A 24,944-nucleotide genomic window follows, 5' to 3' on the forward strand; every position below is an offset into this window, starting at 1 on the left:
GTAGAGCCGGCTTCCCCACCAATTCCTTGCCACTTGCATCAGGAGAGCCAACCTGGGAGCATGAGAGTGAAAGAGTTGGCCCTGCCCCTCACCAACTGCAGCAATGCAGACAGTGGGCCCTGTAACTCTGGGCAAACCCTGGGCAAAACAGCAGAGCTGGCCCTGACGGTGAGCAGAGGTGGGCTGGACCCAAGGGTGTGAAGAGCAGGAGAAATGGCCCTCTCTTTGCTGTCTGCTACATTAGGTGAACTAGCAGAGGTAGTGGTGGAAAGATCACCTGGGAGGTGACGCCGAGGGAAAGCTTGCAGGCTGACCAATCCAGCCACCACCCAGGCTCAGAACCAGGACTAGAAGGTAGCCTATCCCAACACCCACTACATCTATGAACTACTGGAGCATGTGAAGGGGCTGGGCCTGCAGATCCAAAGCTACAGGATCTCCATGACACATGACAACAGGATATCCAAGAGGAGTTCCAGTGAGGGCCCAGTATCAATAGTGTAGCAGAAGCGAGAGGCCTCAACCTAGACCAATGACTCATTGTAATGAACACATACAAGTAAAGATGGACGGACTAAAGGGTATACTGTGTGACTCACTGGGCCACACTATAGCTTCCATGCTGAGACTTCATTTTTACTTTTAAATTTTGTTTTTGGGGGAAGTTGCAAGGACAGAGGGTGGAAGCAAGGGGAAGGGGAAGGGGAGATGAATGGGATCAGGATGTATGACGGGATATCCACAGAGAACCAATTAAAAAGTTAAAAAAGCTTGTAACAAATGTTTACTTAAAGCCATAAAACAGCAAAAAAAAAAACTATAGTATTATTAAAAATGTATTTTATAAATATTTTGTTTAGTCTAGTTTATTCCTATCATTCTAAAAGGTGTCAATAAATGTAACAAACAACAATTTATGTTTTGTGTCTTTATTGATTCAAAATGAATATGTCATTTATAATTTAAAAAACAGTGAATAAGAGACAACAGCGGTCACAATGGTCTTGTTTGTTTCAAGTGAATAACTTTCAGAATAATCTATAAGCAATATTCCATCTTAATTTAACCTTACAATCACTTTTCATTCTATCACATTTGCAAGTAATTGTGCAAATAAATAAAAATGAATGGTGCATAGGAAGACTGCTAAAAAAAAAAAAACTATTGCACAACACATCAACATGAGAGTAAAATATGGACCATAGAAATCTGTTAAAATTGTAACATATTTCAAATGTGTATTTCACCAACTTACTGTCTACAGTGATCACTAGTTTCTGGAACTGATTGTGTTTGATCAGCTTATCTCTCTGTAGTATGCTTTTAACACTGGCTACTGTAAAAGTCAATGACATACATGTCTGTTTATTTAAAAACGATTTATCCACCCACTCTTTAAGTAGATAAAAGATTATATAAGTTAAAAATACAACTGAAAGAAATAGTGCTCATTCCTAGATAAAGTTGAATTAAAAGTTCTTCATATATTTATAACTAATTAAACAAAAAGGGAATTACTAAAATGAAAATCTAAATTGTTTTATTAGTCTTCTAAATTCATTACTACTTATTTAAGCTGACTAGTTTTGAATTTATCAATATGACCAAATAGAATAAACAAGGGGGAAAATCTAATAACGAGAAAGGAAGTATTAGGTGAACAAAATGATGACTCATTACAAGTTTAAAATCCCTCCACAAATTAAAATAAAACAGAAGTGGATAAATTTCAGAAATGAAATTCTAAGCAATGAATTTCTACATCCATCCTTAATCAGAAACAACAAGCAAGGCAGGAACCACATCCACACAAAAAAAGGTATTGGTACCCTTGTAAGGTAAAGTTCAGACTGAACAGCTATTACTACAGGACTGTGGAACATCCTCTGCCAAAGCGGCCTGCCAGTGAGTGCTGTTATAGTGAAAGTAAGAGCAATCAAAACGTATTGTAGTCAAGTGTAATATATGTTATTTCAATGGTAAGCACTAAAGGAAATATGAATAGGAAAACTAGATATCTTTCAATGTACTACTAACTATATGAACCATGAGGAACTAAAAACAGCTTCGCCCGCATGCTCAGAATTAATGAGTACCACAATTATTATTTATTGGGCAGAGTGATTTGTTTTAAAATGCATTAATTTCCTGTGAATACCATACACAAATAAAATGTTTAAACATGTAAGATTTTACAAAAAAAAACCTTAAATAATTTTATATTTAATACTGCTAAGACTGTAGTAGTAAACTAAAACTACTCTTCAAAGGAGTTATGCCAAAAGAAGGAAAAATAAAATCTCAGAACACAATTGGAAGTGGAGAGAAAATGTGTTCAAATAAGATGGAGGTAAACTAATCATTCAGTTATAAGCAGAGTAAAATACATTTATATGCCCAGTCATTTCTGAAAAGGAGATTGCATAATTACATGTTCACAGAATGAGTATATGTTTAATAATTTAATTAGGTTATGTAATTAATGATTCATGAAGTTACCAGCAATATGGACCTCAGATTTTCCTTTTCATCATTTTTTTTTTTTGGAATTTAACACTAGTTGCTGAAGAGTTCAGCTGGGAAAATGACTTCACATCAACTAATAATGACTAAACAATATTCTCTTAATAGCAGAAACTCCAGTATCCCATTCTCTATGATGCTACTGGTCACAAGCATCAACATCAGCATCTCTTCTGATTTCTTGTTCAGAGATGTGGTTATCCTAAAGCTTGTAAGGCTCATCACTAGAGTAGGAGTGCTTGTGCAAGTATACTAATGTGTTTAAACAACTGAAGAGCAATAACCAAGACAACGATCTCATATCAATTTAGGTTTTGACATGTACTTAAGTATTTCCTTGAATGCACAGGCTGAAGAAATCAGATTTATTATATACAGAATATATATACATACATACATATATATATATACAAACACATTATACAGCCAAAGGATTATGCTCCAAAGACTAAGGGAAAGGGTACTGTAAATAGTTTAGCACAACTAACTAGAAGAAGTGCCCTAGGTGTCAAAGCAGCAATAATTATCAAATTCTGAGCCTCGCCCCTCAACTGGTAAGAGTCGGTTCACAGAATCATTCTTCGAATGCCACATTCACAGCAGAACTTTGCCCACTCAACAGGGTATTTTGTCCCACACTCATGGCAGAATTTTGGTAAGTGTCCCGATGAATTTCCCTCAATGCCTTTAATGTTTCCACCATTAACTGAAGATGTATAGTCTCCATCTGGCCTACAGAAGTAGAGAAAGAAGTGCAGGAATCAATTTCACTCACACTAGTAGTTTTAACATGATCCAATAAATAACAGGAAATAATTAATATACAGAAACTAAAATCTTGATGTGAACTTTAATAGTCCTCTAGTTCAAATTATAAAACGATCTCTGAGCATGCATGGTGAAACTCCCCTGTAATTCCAGATGTGGGAAGGGAAGGGAAGAAGGCTACAGGCTGGTATGCACTTAAAACTTGAGATAAAAATGAAGTAAATATCAGCATCTCATGTTGTTTTTCTTTTGTTTTGGTTTGGTTTGGTTTTTAGTGACAGGGTTTCTCTGTAGCTTTGGAGCCTGTCCTAGAACTCACTCTGTAGACCAGGCTGGCCTCGAACTCAGAGATCCACCTGTCTCTGCCTCCCAAGTGCTGGAATTAAAAGTGTGCTCCACCACCGCCCGGCTTCTCCTGTGTTTTAATACTCCACATATACTCTCCTGATTGTAGTCCCAAGAGGAACAGTTTGTAAAATCACTAAAGTTATCCAAATGGAGACACACACACTGATAGATATTGAGAATAAATTACAGCTTGGTATAATCCTTACAAACCACAAACACAATATTAAATGAATTAGGCTATATATACAATATTAATCAAGGGAGAGTAACAAGGGAAAAATAAACTAGGTTTACACCAGTGAAATACATAATTAATTCAAAATGTGAAAAAAAAACATTTAAATACCCAACATGATCACCCATTAGTAAATATTTCATATAATACTAAAACTTCAATTTTGCTAGGCATTACTAAATTCTGTACATAATTGCTGGCCAATGCATGCTCCAACTAGGAGCACACAAGGTTCTTCATTATCCCATTTCCTATCAATGTGTTTTGTGCTAAGACATTTTCTTTTGTTCACCTCGTAAGTATAAAATGGTTACCTACATAGTTTTAATATATGCATATTCCTGTTTGTAAGGCTAAATATCCTTTCACATTTCTCTGGCATTGATATTTCTTTTACTGGCAATACGCTGTTCCTGTCCTCTAGTCCCACCAAGCCACAGTTATTAATTTTATGGGTTCACCCTTACTATTGTATTTGTAGCAAATCCCCACATATCATTGTCAGTCAGACAAGTCCAACTCGGTGACCATGGGCCTCATGTGGCCAAAAAAAGCTACAAATGGGATCCAACACAAAATCAAAAGCTTATTAAAATATTGTCAGATTTCATTTTTTGATAAGTCAACTGCACTGATATCAAAACTAAACTTTGTAGATGACAACACAGTGACACAATGTCAAAGGCTTGGACACATTTGGCTGTGAATAGTAAGCTCCTCTCCCAATATGTTGTGTAATTTCAATGAATCTCAGGCTTTTACAGCATTATGTTTTTGGGGTTTTTTTTGTTTTTGTTTTTTGGCTTTAGTATGTTCATACGCATCCTTTGCTGTAAATCAGTATTTATTAAATTATTCAAGAAATCCCTTCCTGTATCAGATAATGACTTCCTGTTTTTCTAAAATTGTAATGGCTTTACTTTCCAAAGGTAGGCATTTAGTTTACTAGCAATTAATTTACTGTTTTGTATGTGTGTATGTGTGTGTATGGGGGTGGGGGAGAGGGAGGGAGAGAGAGAGAAAGAGAGAGAGAGAGAGAGAGAGAGAGAATGAGAATGAGAATCAGTGTACATACTCAAGCACGCATATGCACAGCAAGGGCTCCGATCACTGATTTTCTCCTATATGGGCAAATTTGTTAGTTCCCGAATACTCTACCCTAGACATCTGCATTGCTTCCTCTGCAGTGGGGCAGATTTCTAGCCATCCATGTGACTAAGGCCTTTCCCTCTAATCATTTCATTCTATTTGTTTATCCAGGAATCAATACCAAACCGTATCAACTACTGTACTTCACACATCATTCACAATACTGTTTTTGCCTTGTCCTGGTTAATTTGAGACCTTTTGTTCTTTACACATATTTTCAAAATGATGAATCAAGATTCATGAATTATTTGAAAATGATATTAATATATGTTAATTTAGTGATTGGTACAGAAAGCTTTTCAAAATGGATTTTTGGTAATAAATATTCTACGTGGAGATTATATCTACTTATATATTCTTCAATATCATTGGAAGTTTTAAATTTTCTATGTCAAAAAATTTTCATGGTCTTTAAACTGATTCCCTTGTAATTTAAATTTGGGTATTCAAGTGGGATTTTTATAAAAACTGTATTTCCGGCTTGTTGCTGAGAAAAAGACTGTAATAACATCTAATATAACAATCTCTAATAAGAAAATATACTAGGTATTACTTGTGATTTATTCAATAATTGGTCTTTTCAATATATATATATACATATACAGTAACAGATTTTCACTATAATCTCGCATTTCTGGGTGTTTCACCAAGAACAATTTTGAGACTGTTCACTCTGTTATTTTTCTAAGAAAAGAAATATCTCAGAAATGTTGGTCTGTTACAATCATGATTGTTACCCCCTAAGATGTAAAAGTGTTAAAAAATCAACGAGAAAGGTTCCGGCTTTTTCTTAGGTATCAATCATTTAAGAAAAACTGCATTTCTTACTGGGAAGTGCTGTGGGATGGTCTGTATGTCAAATGTTCTGATTGGTCAATAAATAAAACACTGATTGGCCAGTGGCCAGGCAGGAAGTATAGGCAGGACTAACAGAGAGGAGAACTGAGAGAACAGGAAGGTGGGAGGAGACACTGCCAGCCGCCGCCATGACAAGCAGCATGTGAAGATGCCAGTAAGCCACGAGCCACGTGGTAAGGTATAGATTTAATAGAAATGGATTAATTCAAGATATAAGAACAGTTAGCAAGAAGCCTGCCACAGCCATACAGTTTGTAAGCAATGTAAGTCTCTGTGTTTACTTTGTTGGGTCTGAACAGCTATGAGACTGGCAGGTGTCAAGAGATTTGTCCTGACTGTGGGCCAGGAAGGAAAACTCTAGCTACAGGGAAGTTTCTGCTCCTGCTTGTTAGTATTTCTTTTTCTTTTGATCGCCTCTCTGGATATGACATTTTTAAATACTAAAGTATATGATACAGATATGCTTATATTTTTTAACTTATTAAGTATAAGAGAACATTAATCCTACTTCCAACCTTAATTCAAAGTACATGGAGATACACATGTGTAAATCTGTATACATAACACAGTAAAGCCATATTTCAGACCTCCAAGAAAGAGGTTCATCTCTATGACATTTGATATACATCAAGATCCCAGCAGAGACAGACAGCATTTATTCAAGGATCTAGCTGGGAGCATAATAATTGATGTGTTTCACTGCTATTCACACCTTGTTACACGAAGCATCACTCTTAAAGCTCTGTCTATGGCAGATGCACAAATGCCCACTCTCTAAACCAGATCTCAAAATCTATCACTTCAGCTGTAGAAAGTCCCAAGATGATTCTGATAGGCAGCTAAGGTTGAGGACAAGATCGAGGATTTGAACCTATCCCTGAGTTAAATCAAAATTCTGGAGAACGGGCTATGTTACACACTTGAGACAAAGCATGTAGTAGACACTTACGACACACACATCACAACTATGAGTACATCACAGGATATCATGTCCTTGGCCTTCAGTGAAATAAACCATGAAACTTGTCCCATGTTTACAGTAAGGATATTACTGAAGTTATTCATGATGTCACCCAGGACCGTCCTCATAAAGCTCCTAGGAGAGTTTTTAAGACCTCAGACTAAGTACACTTTTTCAGAGAAAATGTAGTTTTTACTTTATAGCCATTGTCCCCTCACTACTAAAAATTTCAAAATCCAGTTTGTAGCTCATGGCTCACCTGTGGACAGGGTCTCATGACACATCTTATGGACAAACTTGAAATTAACTTTCCAGTTATCTCTTAACTATGATTTTTTCCATTTTTCTCTCTATCTTTTCATTCAAAAATAACGTTAATCTCTCTCCGTGTTGTATGTGCATATATATATCAGGAAAGGCTTAAATATCAAAATATGGAAATTTATAATAGTGATACTCATAAGGTCTATTTGCACAGTTAATACTGCACTTGATATTTAAACACGCAAGAAAAAGCTAAATAAATGGAGTAAAACTGAACATGGGAGTATTTGAGTATTTACAACGAAAAAGTATAAGAAAACAGTATTTATGCCTCAACAATTTTGGTCCATTTGAAGGCTACATTGAGTTCTACAATAAAGGAAAACCAAATCATACACAGCATATTACCTATCACTGTATATAGAACTTGACTGCATACATTAATTTTCATTCTAATAATTAGGTTAGTGAGCTAAACATACCTGGCTACATAGCTCTCAGTAAATGTTTTTCTTTTGTTGGTAAGCACACCAGCCCCAGAATTTCTTGCCAAGCTAGGAGGTGTAGTATTTCGAGGTTTGATGTTAGCTCTGGAAGAGAGAAAGTGACAACATGATGAAAAAGTATAAAAACGAATGTTTCTTGATTGATCTTTTTATACCAGTAGAAAAAGAGAGGCCGTAGAGAAGTCCAAGAGAATCAATTCCAAGTAAGTATTTTTAATCTGAAAACAAGCAGTGTAATGTGTTAATGATACATTGTATAGCATTACTTTCGTAAAATACAACATAGATCAAAATATTACTTATGCCTTATAGAAAATTTCATGTTAAAAGCCTAGTTAAAAAGCCTCATTTATAATTGCTCACAACATGGATACTGTTAACTGTTCATGGACAACTCCTAAGCAAACATTAAATAAGTATTATTGCTAGCCTAGGAATACAGAATACTGTTAAAATAAGAAAATTTGTTAGCTATTTTAAATGATAATATTCACTTTTATGAAAGTTCTTAGAATGACTAAAAATAAATAAAGATTTAAATTCACCAACTGCACAGACTGAAAATCTGTGTGAGACTTGTTACTTTGAATTTCCATTTTTAATCTTCAGATTTCTGAATTATAATATAATATTTGCAGGAGAGGCTATGGGATTCACATAAGTTTAGATTAAAATTCCACTGTTAATGAACAACTTGGTAACGACAATGATAATGAGGATAACTTGAGTTTCCTCATTGGTAAATTGATCATTTACATTACAGAAAGGTTTTAAGGTATAAATTCATATAAAAATGCAGCATGTTTATTATACTACTACTACTGATATCACCACTACATGTTAACTTTTAAAAAGTTTTAAATGATGCATTTTTATTACATGCACACTGGTGTTCTGCCCGCTTATACGTCTGTGTAACGATGTCAGACCCCAGAACTGTAGCTACAGATGGTTGGGAGCTGCCATGTGGGTATTGAACCCAGGTCCTCTGGAAGGGCAGGCAGTGCTCTTAACTGCTGAGCCATCTCTCCAGCTCCACATGTTCACTTTTAATAGTTACTACTACATACTAAATACATTTCTGATTTGCCTAAGTTTATTTAATTCTAATAAATAATTTTCATGTTACAGATGAGTTAAAAATGACAAAAGCCCTTGAGTAACTTAACCAAAGTGACTCGAGAAGTATGCTGCAAAGTCAATATTCAGAAAGCCAAGAAAGCAACAGTCCCTCTTCTTCTTTAAGGACTAAGTTCCTTTTGCAAACAAGCAATATTGTAATATAAATGGAAAAAAACGTGAATTCTCTAGCAGTTCCCAATCTATGGCTGAAATTCTTCCTACTCTCTCTCTCTCTATATATATAGTAAGGTTGGAAGCATCCCTAATTGGTTGAATAACTACTTCCAAAATAAATGCATGTAATAACTATTCTCCAAATATTCACTATACTAAATATGAAGATACCATTTCCTTCTATGTTGACATTTTGTTTTTGAAATATTGTCTAAATATATTGTACCACATGACAGGCTTGGAGAACCTGTATTTGGAGACTGTGTAAGCTGTAGTGCTATTATGTGGCGAGACTAGTACTTGAATTTAGTGGATAGCAGTACAGATCCTACATTCAATACACACTGCTACAATTCAGAATGGTTGCTCTGAGTAGCTACTTCTCCAGCATGCAAAGAAACACACTGGTACACTGATGAGGTAGCCAACATTTCTTCAAATGGTCTCCCGAGTCATCTGTGAGGCTTACTCTATTCTAGTTCTGTAAAGCGGGAGTGGAATCATGCCTTTCTAAGTTGATCTCTATGTAAAGAAAACTGTCAGAGTGTCATTCAATTGGAAGTATAGTTCTTTCCTTTTCTTTTTTAAAAGCTCTACAAGTATTGCCAGGCATACTATTACCTTCATATAATGTGTCTAAGATACATAGCTAAAAATACCTTGAACATCATCTATAAATATATTAAATATTAAATGATTAAACTTAAAAGAAAATATAAGATTATCAACCCAAACAGCTTTGATACTATATACCTATTGTTCTTCTTTTTTTTTTTTGGTTTTTCGAGACAAGGTTTCTCTGTATAGCTTTGCGCCTTTCCTGGAACTTCACTTGGTAGCCCAGGCTGGCCTCGAACTCACAGAGATCCGCCTGGCTCTGCCTCCCGAGTGCTGGGATTAAAGGCGTGCGCCACCACCGCCCGGCTCCCTATTGTTCTTCTAATATCATCTAAGAGATGAAGTCTGTCAAGAGCCATTCTGAAGTGACTGGAAAGAACTATCTATGCTGATCAATTCTTTACCTATTGCTCACATACTCAAAACATTTTTCTTCCTGGCCACAATCTGTAAGTATTTATCCTAAGACTATACATAAACTTAATGTGCTATTTTTTTTTTTATCTTTTTCCTAGACAATTTCCCCTGCTATCTGCATCAATTCAAGGCTCAGAACACAATGTCTTCCTTCTACAAATGATCACTAACTACTCGGAATCTATGTTAGAATCTTCTCCTGTAACTGTTTCATAGCATACATAGTTGAATTTATCAGTATATTTCATGATGAATAATAAGTAGGATGTACTGTTAACTTCATTAATATTTTTAAATTTTAAACAGATATTCATTTGTTACATCCTAATTTCATAATGTATGAATGAGGACTAAAACTAATAGATATTGAAGTCTAAATATGTCAATCCTCAAATCTCATACTTCTGAGTGCTTTAAGAGTGACTGTGATTGCCGTTGTTCTTGGCCAGCAGGCCAAAGGAGATAGGTGTGTTATCCAGCAGTTTCATACCTCTTCTATGTATCACATGGAATTTATAAACAATGCAAAAGGACTACGAATCACTTGACTGCTTTTCTAGGACCCATTTTCCTCTAGCTACATTTCATCATCTGCTTGACTATGTCATTTGCCCTATACGCTTCTTTGTAAGGCTACTACTCCTAAAAATATTTAGCATTCACAAAAAATAACTGTTGAAGGTGACTGCTACAATATCTTATAAAATTAACATTAAATAGAATAAAAAGCATGATCAATGTTAATTTGAATAGAAATCCTTAATAATAATAAAAATATTTTATAGCTTGTAAGCTACTTAGCACTAAAATGGCTTAAAATGATTAAGGTAAGATCACTTTTACACAGAAAGTATAAAAGTATATATAGTATTCTATAATAGGAAGCCTATAAGAAGTATCTGCATTATAAATACTTACTTGTAAACTGGAAATAACTCATGTCTTTTGAAGGCACTGTCTGACTTTGTGTCATTGGAATACAACCTTTGCACATGTCTTCCAGTTCGGAGTGGAGGGCCTAACTTGTCCATCTTACTATCAAAATATATAAAGGTGTACCCATAAGGAGATTGCTACTGGTTGCTTGCCTCTAAAGAATTATGTAGACATAAGGATTATTTTCCTTCAGAAAAAGACATTCTGGTTCACTAGACATGCACCCACTCCCCTTAATGACTACCTGCCAGGATAAAGGCACATGTCACAGATTTCTGAGTTCACCAAGTGTCCATCATTAGACAGTAAGCTCTGACCACTTAGGCCACCCTGCCTGTTTCCACACAGCATCAGTGCCACATCTATCCAGAGTGGAGAACAAATCAGGAAACAACGGTCTGTGTGAAGCTACATGTGAACTCCAAGCTGTTAGTCACAGATAACACAATTTTCATTTTCCCTGAAGAACCTTTCTTCTCTAATATTTTACTTTATGATTGTCCTTGAATTTGAAAGATATAATTGAATATGGAATGCTTACATATTTACCTTATCTCACTTTCCAATAAGGAATGAGTTTGTTTCTGAAATATATGTAGTAAAAAGGCAAAACATGATCTATACTTTAAAAGACATGGTCATTCTAAATATCACACCTTAAACAACCACACCATTGTGAAACCTTTTAAACCTAAAGCATACAATATCTCCACCTAGTGGATACTAGTGCTAACTGCAGGTTTATAGGACACTTAATTGTTTTACATTAGCTATACAGTCAAATCACATATTATCACCAAAAAACATCCACTCATGGCAGAGAACAGGAAAATTAGCAAATTAGAAAAATGATCTCAAATGATTAGTAAAAAACATGCCATCTTTAACATTAAATATATTCTTGAGCTAGTGTGGAAGAGCATGCCTTTAATTCCAACACTCCAGAGGCAGAGGCAGGATGACTACTATGAATTTAAGCTCAGCCCAGTCTTCACGAGTTCTAAGCCAGTCAAAACTACACAGTAAGATTCTGTCTCTCTCATATATATATATATATATATATATATATATATATATATATACACACATACATACATATTCCTTTAAAGAGATATCTGCTCACTTTTTATTTTTTACTCATTTAACTCAGTAAGCCCTAAAGACATATATGATGTTGTCAGACGCTGCTAACTTGAGCGAACAGAGCAGTAAACCAAGAGCTGATGCTTGGTCTTATAGAGGTTAGTTTCGAAAAAGGATCTGTTCCTCTTTCCAGCATGTAAGGGTCTCTCAGGACAATGTTACAATCATTTTGATGTTCCTGTCTGTTCATCAAAGTTGGTGGTAATGGTATGCACATAGTAGCATGCACATTACAAACAACCTTCAGTAAATGTCTTAAACATCATTTCTACAAGTCTTTGGGATTAAAATTTATCTTTAATTTAAAAGATTATAAGACAATCCAATGACTTCAAATTCTAATTGGTCATTTTTATGCTTTGAGTTGTTAAATGTTAAATAATAGTCAAAGCAATACTGTCACAGACACTGTCTGTAAAAAGGCATCAGTGACTTATGAATAAGGAATGAAATCTGTCTCAGAGAAAGAGTTACTAAATTTAGATGTAAAAAACTTCAGCTTACCACACTTAAGGCCCTGGATTTAACTCAACACCACACACCAACTGTAAGTATAGTTTAAATACAAACGGATTCTTTAATTATGGTAACAGGTGTAAATCCTGCATGTGAATCAACACATAAAAATGAGATACACAGAATGGTAGTTATCTAAGGTGACTGTTTCCTGTTCTCTATATACAAGAGGGATGAGAATACGCTTACATTGTGAAAACCTAACTGAAAGGTGGGCGGGCCCCAGAGATGATTTCTGCCAGATATGTGAGTTACAAATTCAACCCACTATAATATATAAAATATAAACCCACTATATAAAAATGTATATAGTGTCCATATAAATGATGGTTTTAGGCAGACATAAAATTCAAATATTTCTTAAACTAAATACTAGTAAATGTGACTGGGGCTAAAGGCAAGCACATGTTCTGCTACAATCTCCTATTGTTAGGTTGTGTACATAAACTAAACTTTATATATATCAATTAATTATCAAAATCTTATTCAGCACTTCTTTGAATTTTCAAAGGATTCATAGCTGAACGGCCATTTGAGGAAATATTTAGAAATGATCTCAACCAATTCCTGATGAAGTAAATTTCAACTTAAGAAAAGTTCCTTGTTTACTGCTGATATAAAAATAAGTCTACTGAGAAATAAATCTCCCTGCTTATGAAGAGCCTTTAACTGCAGAAAACAGCACAGATTGTTGCAAAATCAAGAGACAATTTCAGGAATCATACTGGGAAACCTTACCAGGTGGTATTTGTTATATTGTGGATCTCTGTAGTTAGGAGAGTCTGTGACATTCTAAGCTCTAGAATGATCCATATATAATACATATATTTTACATATTATATATAAATTTTAATTCATCACAGATAGTTTCATATAACAACTCCACAATAAAGAAATCACCCTAATACAATAGCTTCAATCATTTTTAACCCACACAACAAGCTAGCTTTGTTTCTGTAAAACAAAGAGGTTTCTGGGTTGGCAAGATGGCTCAGCAGATAAAGGTGCTTTCGGCTAATCCAGATGACCTGAGTTCAATCCTTAGGGTGTACATGGTGGAAAAAAGAACACCTGTTTCCCACAAGTTGTCTATGACTTCCATATGTATGCCTTGGTATGTACATGCACACACAAAATGAATAAACATAAAAGAAAAAATTTTAAAGGAATATGTTTCTACCATATAAAAACTAGAGACATTTATTTCCTACTAATTGGATATAATAAAGCATTAAAAATTCAGTTTTTTATTAAAAGATGTTCTCCAGGGCTGGGGAGATGGCTCAGTCAGTAAACTGCTTGCTGCACAAGCAAGAGGACAGGAGTTCGAATCCCCAGAAACCCTGTAAAAAGCTGAACATCATTGTGTGCACCTGTCCTGGGTGATGGCAGGAGAATACCCTGTAGCTCCAGCCAGCCACGCTAGCAGAATTTATGTAGTACGGGTTCAATGACAGACCCTGCTTCAGAAAATGAGAAGATAAAGGCAATCAACACTGACCTCAGGTCTACACACATACATTTGTATACACATATCCACACACACTCACAAATGTTCCTTACATGTACTCTGTAGCTGTATTTTTATAATCAATCTCTAGGTTTTTTTCCCCATAGTAAATGAAATAAATTATTGAAAAACAGTAATTCAGCTATAGAAAATGTTATGCTCAGCATACATTTAAAATGACATACATTAAGAAAATACAGCTTAAGCAGTGTCAGTTTTGTGATCTTATCCAAAGGTGACAATATTTAATAACTTGGTGTTGCATCATATTTCTGAATCTTTGAGAATTCAGGTGAAAATTTCTATTTGCATGTTTTATTTAAAATAATGTAGAAATTCACTACAGGTTATCTAGAATTATCAAACATAAGAATTTTTCCAAGTCCAAATATTAAAATATCATAATCTCAATATATGATAAGACTAGCATACATGAGTAAACCATACTAAAGGTTATAAACAACATGTTAGAAACAACTGCAGGATCATCAAGTGCTGACATTTATCAATCTCAGATAATGCTCGATACCTTCAATGTTACAGCTGACTAAATGTCTTAATCCTACCTTCACTCAATCCGGAATTAACACATAACAGAAAAACATCGTTGCCATGCAAACGTTATGTAATTCTTCACCAGGACCACTACTTTAGGATGAGCCAACAAGCTTATAGTTGATAAATTAAATTGATCAATTCATTAGTCTTATCACTCAACCCCTAAAAATTCCAGGAAATTTAGTTAAGGTGTTTTCTGTGGTTTTGTTGTTATTGTTGTTTATTTTTTATTGTTGATCCTGTCATCATGGTGTCTTACAGTTTATCAAGGAAACAATCAAATGAATCACTGCTCCAAAACTTCTAAAACAGAAATGGTAGCTGGACCAAACAGACAGTCATTGAGTGGTTCTAACACATTACAGGAACATAGTGATACTCCAACCAATATAGTCAATCTACTGACCAGAAGTAAACAACAACTCCTGTTCAAGTAGAAGGCTCTTCCATATGGACAATTGGAATCTGAACACATATGACTGCCAGTTTAATATGACATGGAGTAACCAAAGTGATCAATTTTCACGGCATGATAAGCAGTGCTCAAAATCTCTGCCTCTTAGTAAAAACATTTTTCTCTTAGGGATCATATAAATGTTGGTTAGGTTTTTCACAGCAGTATTCAAAGTCTAAACACAGTCACAAAGAGGTGTCAGAGAGATATACTGTTACATACCTACCTAGTGGCAGAGTAGAATACAAGAGCCTGGGTTTCTGACTCCATGATCAGTGTGCTCACTCACTCACTATTGTGTGCTGTCTGTTTCTCTGTCTCTCTCTCTCTCTCTCTCTTGTCTCTTTGTGTCTGTGGAGTTTGCATGTATGTGTGCACATTTTTTTATTATTTTTGGATGTGTGTGGGTGCATGTGTGTCTGTCTGTGGGTGTGCATGCGTGTATAAAGGCTTGTGGAGGACTGAGGTTGGTATCAGGAATCATCCTTGACTGTCTTTTCTTCTACCTTATTCATTGAAGCAGGGTCTCTCCATCGAACCCAGAGCTATTGGTAAAGCTAGTCTTGTTAGCCAGCTCAATCTGGGAACTGCGAAGCCACCTCCAGGGCTGGAATTACAGGCAGACTGCTAAGCCCACTCAGTGCTGCATGGCTTCTCAGGATAAGAACCCTAGATCTCATGCTTGGACAGCATGTACTTTAACCACTGAACCATCTCCCCAGCCCCCAAATTGTTTTTGAAAAATTATACTAGCCAGCTTCATGTGCACAGCCTACTTAAAAAGTTTGAAATACAACTCAATATGACCAAAGAGAAAATCATCAGTATAACAAAAGTACTGAAAAATATTGCCTTCTAACTTATAATCAGCGATAACCAAAATACTAAAAAGACCAGAGCCCAAGTAAAAGCATTTCTCTTTGCTATGGTAAAAAGGCTTTGTAAAATTAACTGCTATGTCTATGCATTATTATGGAATGAGTTCACCAGTAGATAAGACAATAATAAATTAGTATTCTTTTGGTTTATTAACCACCAGAAGATGAAATAAGAAAAGACACTTAATTTATTGTACTCTGTTAGCATATTGTTAGTTGGTTTTTGTTCCTTTTCTATTCTTGATTATTTGTTTTCTTTTTGATGATGCTGGGAACTAACCTCAAGGCTTTGCACATGCTAGGCAATTGTCCCACCACTAAGCTGTATCGTCATCACATTAAACTTTTTGTGTGTGTACGAGTATGTGATATCTGTGTGTATGTGTACACATATTGGTGTGTCTAAGTGTAGGCACACATGTGCCACGGTGCACACGTGAGGCTAAGAAGACAACATCCGGAAATGGTCCTCACCTCTGCCTTTCTGCCACAAGTCCCTTGTTTACTGCTATGTATATCAGGCTAGCTGGTCCATGAGCTTCCAGGGATTCCCTGGCAGAATGATGGGAATACAGTTATTTGTATCATCACGCCGGGGTCTTACATGGGTTCCAGGATTTGGACTCAGGTACTCTTAGTTAAATGGCAAATGTTTTATCCACTGACTCATCTCCCAGATTCGAAGTCTTTGTATATCTTGGATTTCCTATGCTGTCTGAACTGAGTGAGGAAAAGATGGCTAATGACAATTGGCAATTATTCCTCTGTAAATTGTCTTCATGAAAATTAGTGACTATGAGTCAGAGATAAAGCATACTTGAAAATAGTGTCAGCCATGTTTTTTTAACCATCACATATGTAAAAAAAAAAAAAAAAAAAAAAAAAAGACAAAAGCGTCTGTACTGATGGTTTTGTACCAATTCCTTAAGCTTGTGATTCATTAACAGAGAGGAATGTAAATGTTTAGTTTACATTTAAATATGAAAATAAATATTTAGATAATAAACTATCTAATATTATCAAAAACGTTTCCAATATTACAATGGATCATTGAAAGTAGAAGCTTTTTCACTAAAAGACATCTGTATAAAATGATAGACATATAGGAAGAATAAAACTATTAGTGAACAGTCTTACCTAGACTGATAATTCAGTATATTTTTGCCTAAACATATTTTTAGTTCCAGTTCCATCATACTACACTTCATACACTGTAGGTATACAATAGGAAATTCCATTTTTAATTCTGTACCCTACATTTTTCTCATAGCAAAATCGTTATAAAAATGCATTTAAATATATCTTCATGGTTGCCAACTATCTTTATATTTCTATACATATTATTCCATCAAAACTATACATTTAGGCGATTTTTATACATTATTATAAAATAGGCAATTTTTATACATTATAATAAAAACATTTAACTGTTTTCTACTCAAAGAGATCTCAATCAGCACCTGGCTCTTCCTAAAAGTTATACAGCTTTAAACAAAGCTGATTCTGAGTTACTCCATGACGACAGTGAAGACTTAAATTAAATCCTATCAAAATGTGCAGCACAATGTCTGAAATACAGTGTTCAAAATATGACAGCTATTACTAAACCTTTAATATTTTCCATTATTTCTTAGATGCCCCCAAAACACAACTGTTCACTCAAGCGCGCGCGCGCGCGCACACACACACACACACACACACACGCACACACACGCACACAACTTTAAGGATCTTGATGAACACCAACTATATTTTTCTGAGACAGCTATGCTGAGATTTTTCAATAGCATTACTGAACATCTCCTTACTAGCAATATGCTAAAAGAAACAAAAACTCAGAAAAAGGATTAAGGACAAACACAAAACACTAATATAATTTAAACATACAGCACCAATACCACATTCAACATACACTTACCCTGCCTGAGGGGCTGCTATTGCTTTATGAGAAGGAGATAAGGTCTGAAGTTTGTTTCCCAGAGAACTGTTAACTGAAGATGCTTTACCCGAAGGCACACCTTATAATAAAAAAGGAACAGTTTTAAGAATAGTCTGAAAGAAACGTCATACCAAACAAAGTCTCTAACAAGGAAAACGGTTCCCTATCAACACTCTTTGTGCCTATAGTTATAAATAATTTACAACTACTAATGAGGAATATGTTCCTTCTCATTTTTATCTCATCACTGACACACAAATAACATCTCACTTTAGGTTATCTTCGTTAAGCCGTTAGCACTTGTCTTATAGGAACAGCTGTCAAGTTCAGGTACAAGAAGCCCCTACAAACACTGTGGCCTCTCAAGTAATCCAGAAAAGAACCTGCTTGTAGAAGCAACTCAACCCTATTTCAGTTTTACCCAGAATTACTAATCTAAATTTCTTACTTATAATTTTTTTAACAATCTAGGTAAGGCCACTTTCATCATTTCCTTATCAACTAACATGGTTTTCCTTTGTTTGTTTAGTTTGCCATACAGATCTCATTACCTACAACAGTTTTGTTAGTAGTACTTGGTTGTGGTAGTCGGGAAGATCCTGATGACGTAGTTCCAGGAGAATTTGATTTTTTAAGTGGAGATGGCTTATACTAAAATAATGAAAATTAAAAAAAAAAAAATCAATGTCATTTTGTTATCAAGGAGTGCAAACTAGCAATTCAACATCTCAGAAGACCTAATGACAGAAATTTTGTTTTACAAGAAAAGGCTAGAGAGACAGACGGTGATGGCAGTTAGGCAGCAACCTGAATACATTTAGTAATACCGAGTATATACTTAAATATAGTTAAGGTAAGTGTCCACATTTATAAAATAAAGTACTCTAATATAGAAATCAAAACGAGTTTATTTTTGACAAAATTGTTTGAGTAGACCAACTCTTCTACAAAACTGTAAATGTCTCAAGAAACTACAAATAATATTTACAATATGAAAACCATTTTAAAGCACTGAATTTTAGATTAGCTAAGAAGAAACTGCCATTTCAACCCCATCTGAGATTGTAGCAAACACCTGCCAGCACACAGATCAGATGTATAAATCAAAGTTAGTCAGCCAAACTGACAGCAATTGATTTCATCTGAAATGTCTCCAGACAGAGCGTGTCAAAGAGTTAGAAAAGCAATGAAAACAAAGCAAAAAAGATAAAAGCAGCAGAATAATGTGCATGTGTTTGTGTACATGAAAATAACTGAAGGCAGAAGCATGACAGACCTAAAGCAATTTACTAAGAAGAATTGTATTTCATGTGTCTGTCCAAACAAACAGCCCAGCGTGCTTAGCAGACAAATTAAAAAAAAAAACACCACCACCACCACCTAATTGTCTAGTCTATAGACTGGCAAAAGCACATATTTAAGTTAAAGAAAAGAAAGAAAATGTGAGCAAAACTAAGAATCAAAAGTTGAAATAACTAATTTTCTTATGAGGTAAAATACACTTCAAAATAAAATCAGGAAAAAGATACTTTAAAGAACCAATAAATAAGCAATTGTATATTGTGGATTACAATTGTAGACAGCACTACAATCTAAGAAAATTTCCAAGTATGTGATATACAAGAGGTAAAACTAACATAAGAAATAGAAAATACTATAATCAAAGCTAAAGAGTTTAACAAATCTATAATTGGTGTGAAAAATCAAAAGAAATGTCAACAGGACTCAGTCAGTTCAGTCTGGCATTTATAAGTCTCAACACACAACTGTAGAACAAACACTTTATTCCAGATGCCATGTAGCACATACCATAAGACCACACACGAGATAACAGAACACATTTTAATAGTATAAAAACTTGGGGGGTTGGGGATTTAGCTCAGTGGTAGAGCGCTTGCCTAGCAAGCACAAGGCTCTGGGTTCAGTCCTCAGCTCCAGAAAGAAAAAAAAAAAAAAACCTTTGGCAAATACAGTCTTGAACTAAAACAGAATTAAAAATAAACAAAATGTATCTATAAACATTATAATTATCTGCCAATAAATGATTCACTTGAAATGAACTCTAAGTAAAAAGATAAAAATTAGAATATATTTTAAACTGAGTAAAAAAAATTTATAAAATGCAATTTAGCAGTACTAGAGAAAGGAATGAAGTCCCTACTAAACGAAACACCTTTCAAATAAATTAATTTGTGCTATTTTTTTCTCAAGTAGTCATTCAAATTTTGTATCAAAGCCCTTAGCAATAACACATCCATTTTAGCTGGTTTATAAATCATAAACATAAAACTATGAATCTCAAAGAGGGACATTCTTACTAATAGGAAGAAATAATTTAAATCATGCATTTCACCTGTGGCCGAGAAGCTGGCTTTCCTTTGGAATCAGTAGAATATTTGCCCTTATTACTAATGCGTGCTGCCTGTTCTTTACAAAAATTGATATGTCTATCCGCTGCATTTTCATTGAACCTCCTCTGGCAATATGGACACTGAATGTAATCTAAAGCACATCAAAGAAGAAAGCAGTTAGTAACAGAACACCTGTAATGGACAGCAGGGCTTTTAGGATCAGTAGTTCAAGATGAATAAATAATAGAAACAATGGCATCTTATAAGCATGGCTCCCATTCTCATACAGTATCCAACTTGGCTGACCTAAACTTAGTAAAGATATTTTTTTAAAAAGTCCAAAAATCAGCCAGGTGGTGGTGGCACACGCCTTTAATCCCAGCACTCGGAGGCAGAGGCAGGCAGATCTTTGTGAGTTCGAGGCCAGCCTGGTCTACAGAGCGAGATCCAGGAAAGGCGCAAAGCTACATGGAGAAACTCTGTCTCGAAAAACCAAAAAAAAAAAAAAAAAAAAAAAAAAAAGTCCAAAAATCAATTCTATCTCCTGCATTTCAATCAATTTGAAGAAAATTGAAGAAAGAATAAAAAATAAAAGTGTCAGTAGAAAAGAAACAGTAAAAGAAAAATATTTGCTTTCATCATGGACATAAACTTTATATGGCACTTAAACAGTAAAAAACACATTAAAATAGAAATTCATGTACAGATTAAACTAAAAAATCTTCTTTAAAAAAAAAAATCAAGAAATAGGTAAGCAGACTGCCGAGAAACTTATTTTCTAAAATGTGGTCCCAAGAAATGAAAGAAATAATTTAAAAATCAAAGTTTCATTGACATAATTCAAATTTCAGGAAATTTTTCTGCTTATTAGTGGAACAGTCTAAAATATTTAGCAACAATCTGTATGGCAATTTTAAACACTGAAAGAATTCCTACAGTCCAGATTATCCTGATACACTGGCACTCCTTCATTACTTACATGGATATGAAAAGCCTTAGAAGATAAGGTGTAGTATGGAAATGTCTCTCAAGCAGGGTGCTCAACCTCATAGAACATAAATGTAGATGAAGAAGGGTCCTAGGTAGCCCAGTGTGATTATCCCAGAAATGCACAAAAACATTAACACTTCAGGAGCTGGCAAATTATAGCCTATAAATGTAATCCAGTCTGCCTATTACCCATTTTAGAAAATAATGTTTTGTTTTGTTTTTTTAATATAATCTACCCATTCATTTACGTATTATTCATGGCTTACAACAAGAAAAAGCTAAGTAGTTTTATCAGTAGCCTTAGTGATATTAAACACCTAATTACAACTCGGTCTTTTACTGAAATGGCTGGCAAATGTCTCCTCTAGAATAAAACGTTTAATCATATCCAGGTCTGCTAAAGAACATTCTCTTTACTAGGAATAAACTCCAATCTAGATCACCAATTCAATTTTGGTTTTTTTCGAGACAGGGTTTCTCTGTGTAGCTTTGCGCCTTTCCTGGAACTCACTTGGTAGCCCAGGCTGGCCTCGAACTCACAGAGATCCGCCTGGCTCTGTCTCCCGAGTGCTGGTATTAAAGGCATACGCCACCACCACCCATCTCACCAATTCAATTTTAATGTGGCTGTTTACATTAAAATAACAGCCTGTTGACAATGCTCTAATATCCAACAGCAAAATGGAAATTCTACTACTTTAAATATACCTCAATATCTCATACGTATTTATTACAATTGTTTTACCTTGACAATAATTAGCTTTGAGTTTCCCAGTGGAAACTGTAACAATATATTTTTCTGAAACATAGTTTAGGTAATTAGTCTATACCACAGGTTCTGGATTAATTATAGATTTTAGAAATATAACTTTCTTTTCATGCAAGGTACCAAAGAACCAAGCAACATAACTATATGAATCCTGATGAATGTGTAATGAGCATGATTGATTTTTCTATATTATTAATATTTTATATTTATAATTTTTAAGACATAAAGCTTAGCGGGGCGGTGGTGGCACATGACTTTAATCCCAGCACTCGGGAGGCAGAGCCAAGCAGATCTCTGTGAGTTCGAGGCCAACCTGGGCTACCAAGTGAGTCTCAGGAAAGGCACAAAGATACACAGAGAAACCCTGTCTCAACAAACAAACAAACAAACAAAAGACATAAAGCTTATGTTTAAATAAAAGCATTGTGATAAAAAAGCAGTGTGTTTTTATTGTTCTGTAAGGATATATCTTTATATCTAGATGCTTGAATTATCACCATTATTTGACATCAAAGTATTTAAAGATTATGTGTCTTTTGGTTTCAGCATAAAAATTATTTTATACCAACTGAAAAAAGAAACTCTGTAGTTCTCTGCCCACATGAACTTTTCTGTCACCACTCCCGCACATACCAGGGTCATAGGAAGGTGGAGGAGGGGGAGGAAGTTTACCCCCCTCTTTAAGGGCCTGATCAAGGCCTTTTGCTGCTCTTATGGTGGCAATGAACTCTTCATGCTTTCTTCTCCAATTAGATGGCTTCTTTGGTGGTTCTGGCTAAAAATAAGGAAAAACCAACATCAAAACCTACTTTTTAATAGAGTGAAATAAAAGTTCAGTTAAAGCCATATTACGTTAAATGTTCTCTTAGCAGGAATCCATCAGTGATCTTTCCCAAACTAAAAATCTGCAATCGCACTGTGAAGCTTTGAAACACAATTCTCTTTGAGGCAGAGACTGCTGAAGTCCTCTGCAGGTATGCAGCTGTATGTGTGCTCCTACTCTGCCTTTCTCCTTTCTCAGCCTCTCGACAGGAAAACTGACCGGAACTAAAGGTTTTTAACTGGCTTTAGAGGAAGGAAACAGTCCACACTGTGGATGTCACTGGGTTTTCTTTTATGAGTGAGATGCTGTCATCATTTCACTGAGTCTCTGTATTTATCCTGCAAATGGATCATATTCCTAGTCAACTTCTTTCCCTGGCTTTTAGGCTTTCTGGAATAATTTTCCCTAGGTAGAGAAGAAATTATTCTTTTTCTCTCCAATTCCTGTGGACCTGTAGGTCCTCTGATAGGCAGAATTTTTTGAAAAGTGTTAGTCAATTCACTATTTTCTGGTGTGTGTGTGTGTGTGTGTGTGTGTTTTGCTTTGTTTCTTTAATTATTATTCATTGTGTATTTTATTCACTCTGGTATATACTGTGACATAAAGAGTTCAACTAATTATTTAAAAAAAAGTCATGCTGTAGTTTCTGTACCCTTCGACTCCCTACTCTACCCTACCCCAATACTGAAATAAAACATTCACCATCAACTAAACACATGAGTGTAGATTTATACCTGAATATTCTTGTTCATCCCATTGCTTTGATGATCCTTGTTTGAGAACTAAGATTTTAAACACTAAAACCTTATGGTATTATTTGATATTTAACAGGGTAATCTTAATTCATGGCCATTTCCCAATCTTTTCCTTATTCTTATATGTGCACTTTCTGTATCATCTTTATAATTGGCTTGTCATTAAAAATAAAAACTATTAGTTAAACTAGAAAAATGTAACATTTCATTCATAAGTAATCTAGGGAACCTAATCTTTATTATGCTGAATTGACCTATGTAAGTACATTTTATATGTTATCTCAATTGAACAAGTATTCTTTTGCATCTTTTAGTATTTCAAGTATTTTTCATAGAATGCTTCCTCTTTACTGTAAAATGTATTTCTAAATAATCTTACACCTTGTGTTGCTCTTCTATACAAGATTCATCATGACTTAAGAGACTATTAAGTATATCAAACCTAGTATTTTTGTACATTACCCATTTTTACTTTATTGTCTAACTGTTCATAGTAATTTCTCAGTTGATTCCCTTATTTGCCAGTATGCTATAACTGCCAATATGCACAGTTTCATTTTGTTTCTTTAAGTGTATCAGCTGGCATCTCAAGTATTGGTTGTAATTGAACCAGCTCCTGACTGGCTGAGTCTACCACTTTTGCAATCTATTCACTAACTATGATGCTAGCTTACATTAATCCAACTATTCTTAATGTCTTTATTTTTAAAATCAGGAAAATGCATTCAATCAAAGTCAAAAGACAGTTATTTAAAAATACAAATGCAAAACTAGAGAATAAGAATTAAAATCCCAACTCCCAGGCCTAGCTCTGGTCATGCAGCATATGTACAGGCCTAGACTGAAATGTGTAGTTCTCACACCTCATCCATGAAGCATCTTTTCATAGCAGATGGAGACTCGTACAGAGATCCACAACTGCAGACAACAGGTGACTGTGGTAGCCAACCCCAACTGATACAGCCATTAGGCAACCCACTATCCCCAAGCCTCAGGGATAATCACAGAGAAGGAGACAGAAAGATTGTAAGAGTCAGAGGAACAAGACACCTGCTGCAAGACAGTGCCCACTAGACACGACAGGAGAACTGCATCCATAAAAACTAAACAATATGCTTGCCTGAAGAAGACTAGCACAGTGACAATACCAGCTGACATATCAAAGTAGATAGGAAAAGCCCCCAAGTTAAGAGCTACAGATAGTTTGTGGCTACTGGGAGAGCAAGAATCCATTTTCTCCTGGGATGAGCTCCTGTATAGGTTGTCTAATCCCAAGAAGTCAACCCTGGACACATGTACATCTGAGCGATGTTAAATGGACTCAGTAAGTTGTACATACACATGTGTGTGCATGTAGTGTGCATATAACAATTAAAGAA

General features: G+C 35.1%; 1 protein-coding gene across 2 annotated transcripts in view; it reads right to left on the reverse strand.

Moving 5' to 3' along the window:
- Positions 1-913: 913 nt before the first annotated feature.
- Positions 914-24,944, reverse strand: part of Zc2hc1a (zinc finger C2HC-type containing 1A) — a 40,278-nt gene continuing 16,247 nt past the window's right edge. Inside the window, exons 4-10 of one of the 2 annotated variants that reach the window (XM_059253959.1) lie at positions 22,621-22,762; positions 20,231-20,379; positions 18,429-18,528; positions 17,857-17,956; positions 10,862-10,978; positions 7,589-7,696; positions 914-3,255 (exon numbers count right to left, since the gene is read on the reverse strand). In XM_059253959.1, coding sequence (XP_059109942.1) covers positions 3,090-3,255; positions 7,589-7,696; positions 10,862-10,978; positions 17,857-17,956; positions 18,429-18,528; positions 20,231-20,379; positions 22,621-22,762 — 882 coding nt within the window. In that variant the 3' untranslated portion in view covers positions 914-3,089. The remainder of the gene's footprint in view (positions 3,256-7,588; positions 7,697-10,861; positions 10,979-17,856; positions 17,957-18,428; positions 18,529-20,230; positions 20,380-22,620; positions 22,763-24,944) is intronic. The other variant, XM_059253960.1, reaches the window with a different exon arrangement.

The sequence above is a fragment of the Peromyscus eremicus genome, chromosome 2 (genome assembly GCF_949786415.1).
Source record: "Peromyscus eremicus chromosome 2, PerEre_H2_v1, whole genome shotgun sequence".
NCBI classification, from domain to species: domain Eukaryota; kingdom Metazoa; phylum Chordata; class Mammalia; order Rodentia; family Cricetidae; genus Peromyscus; species Peromyscus eremicus.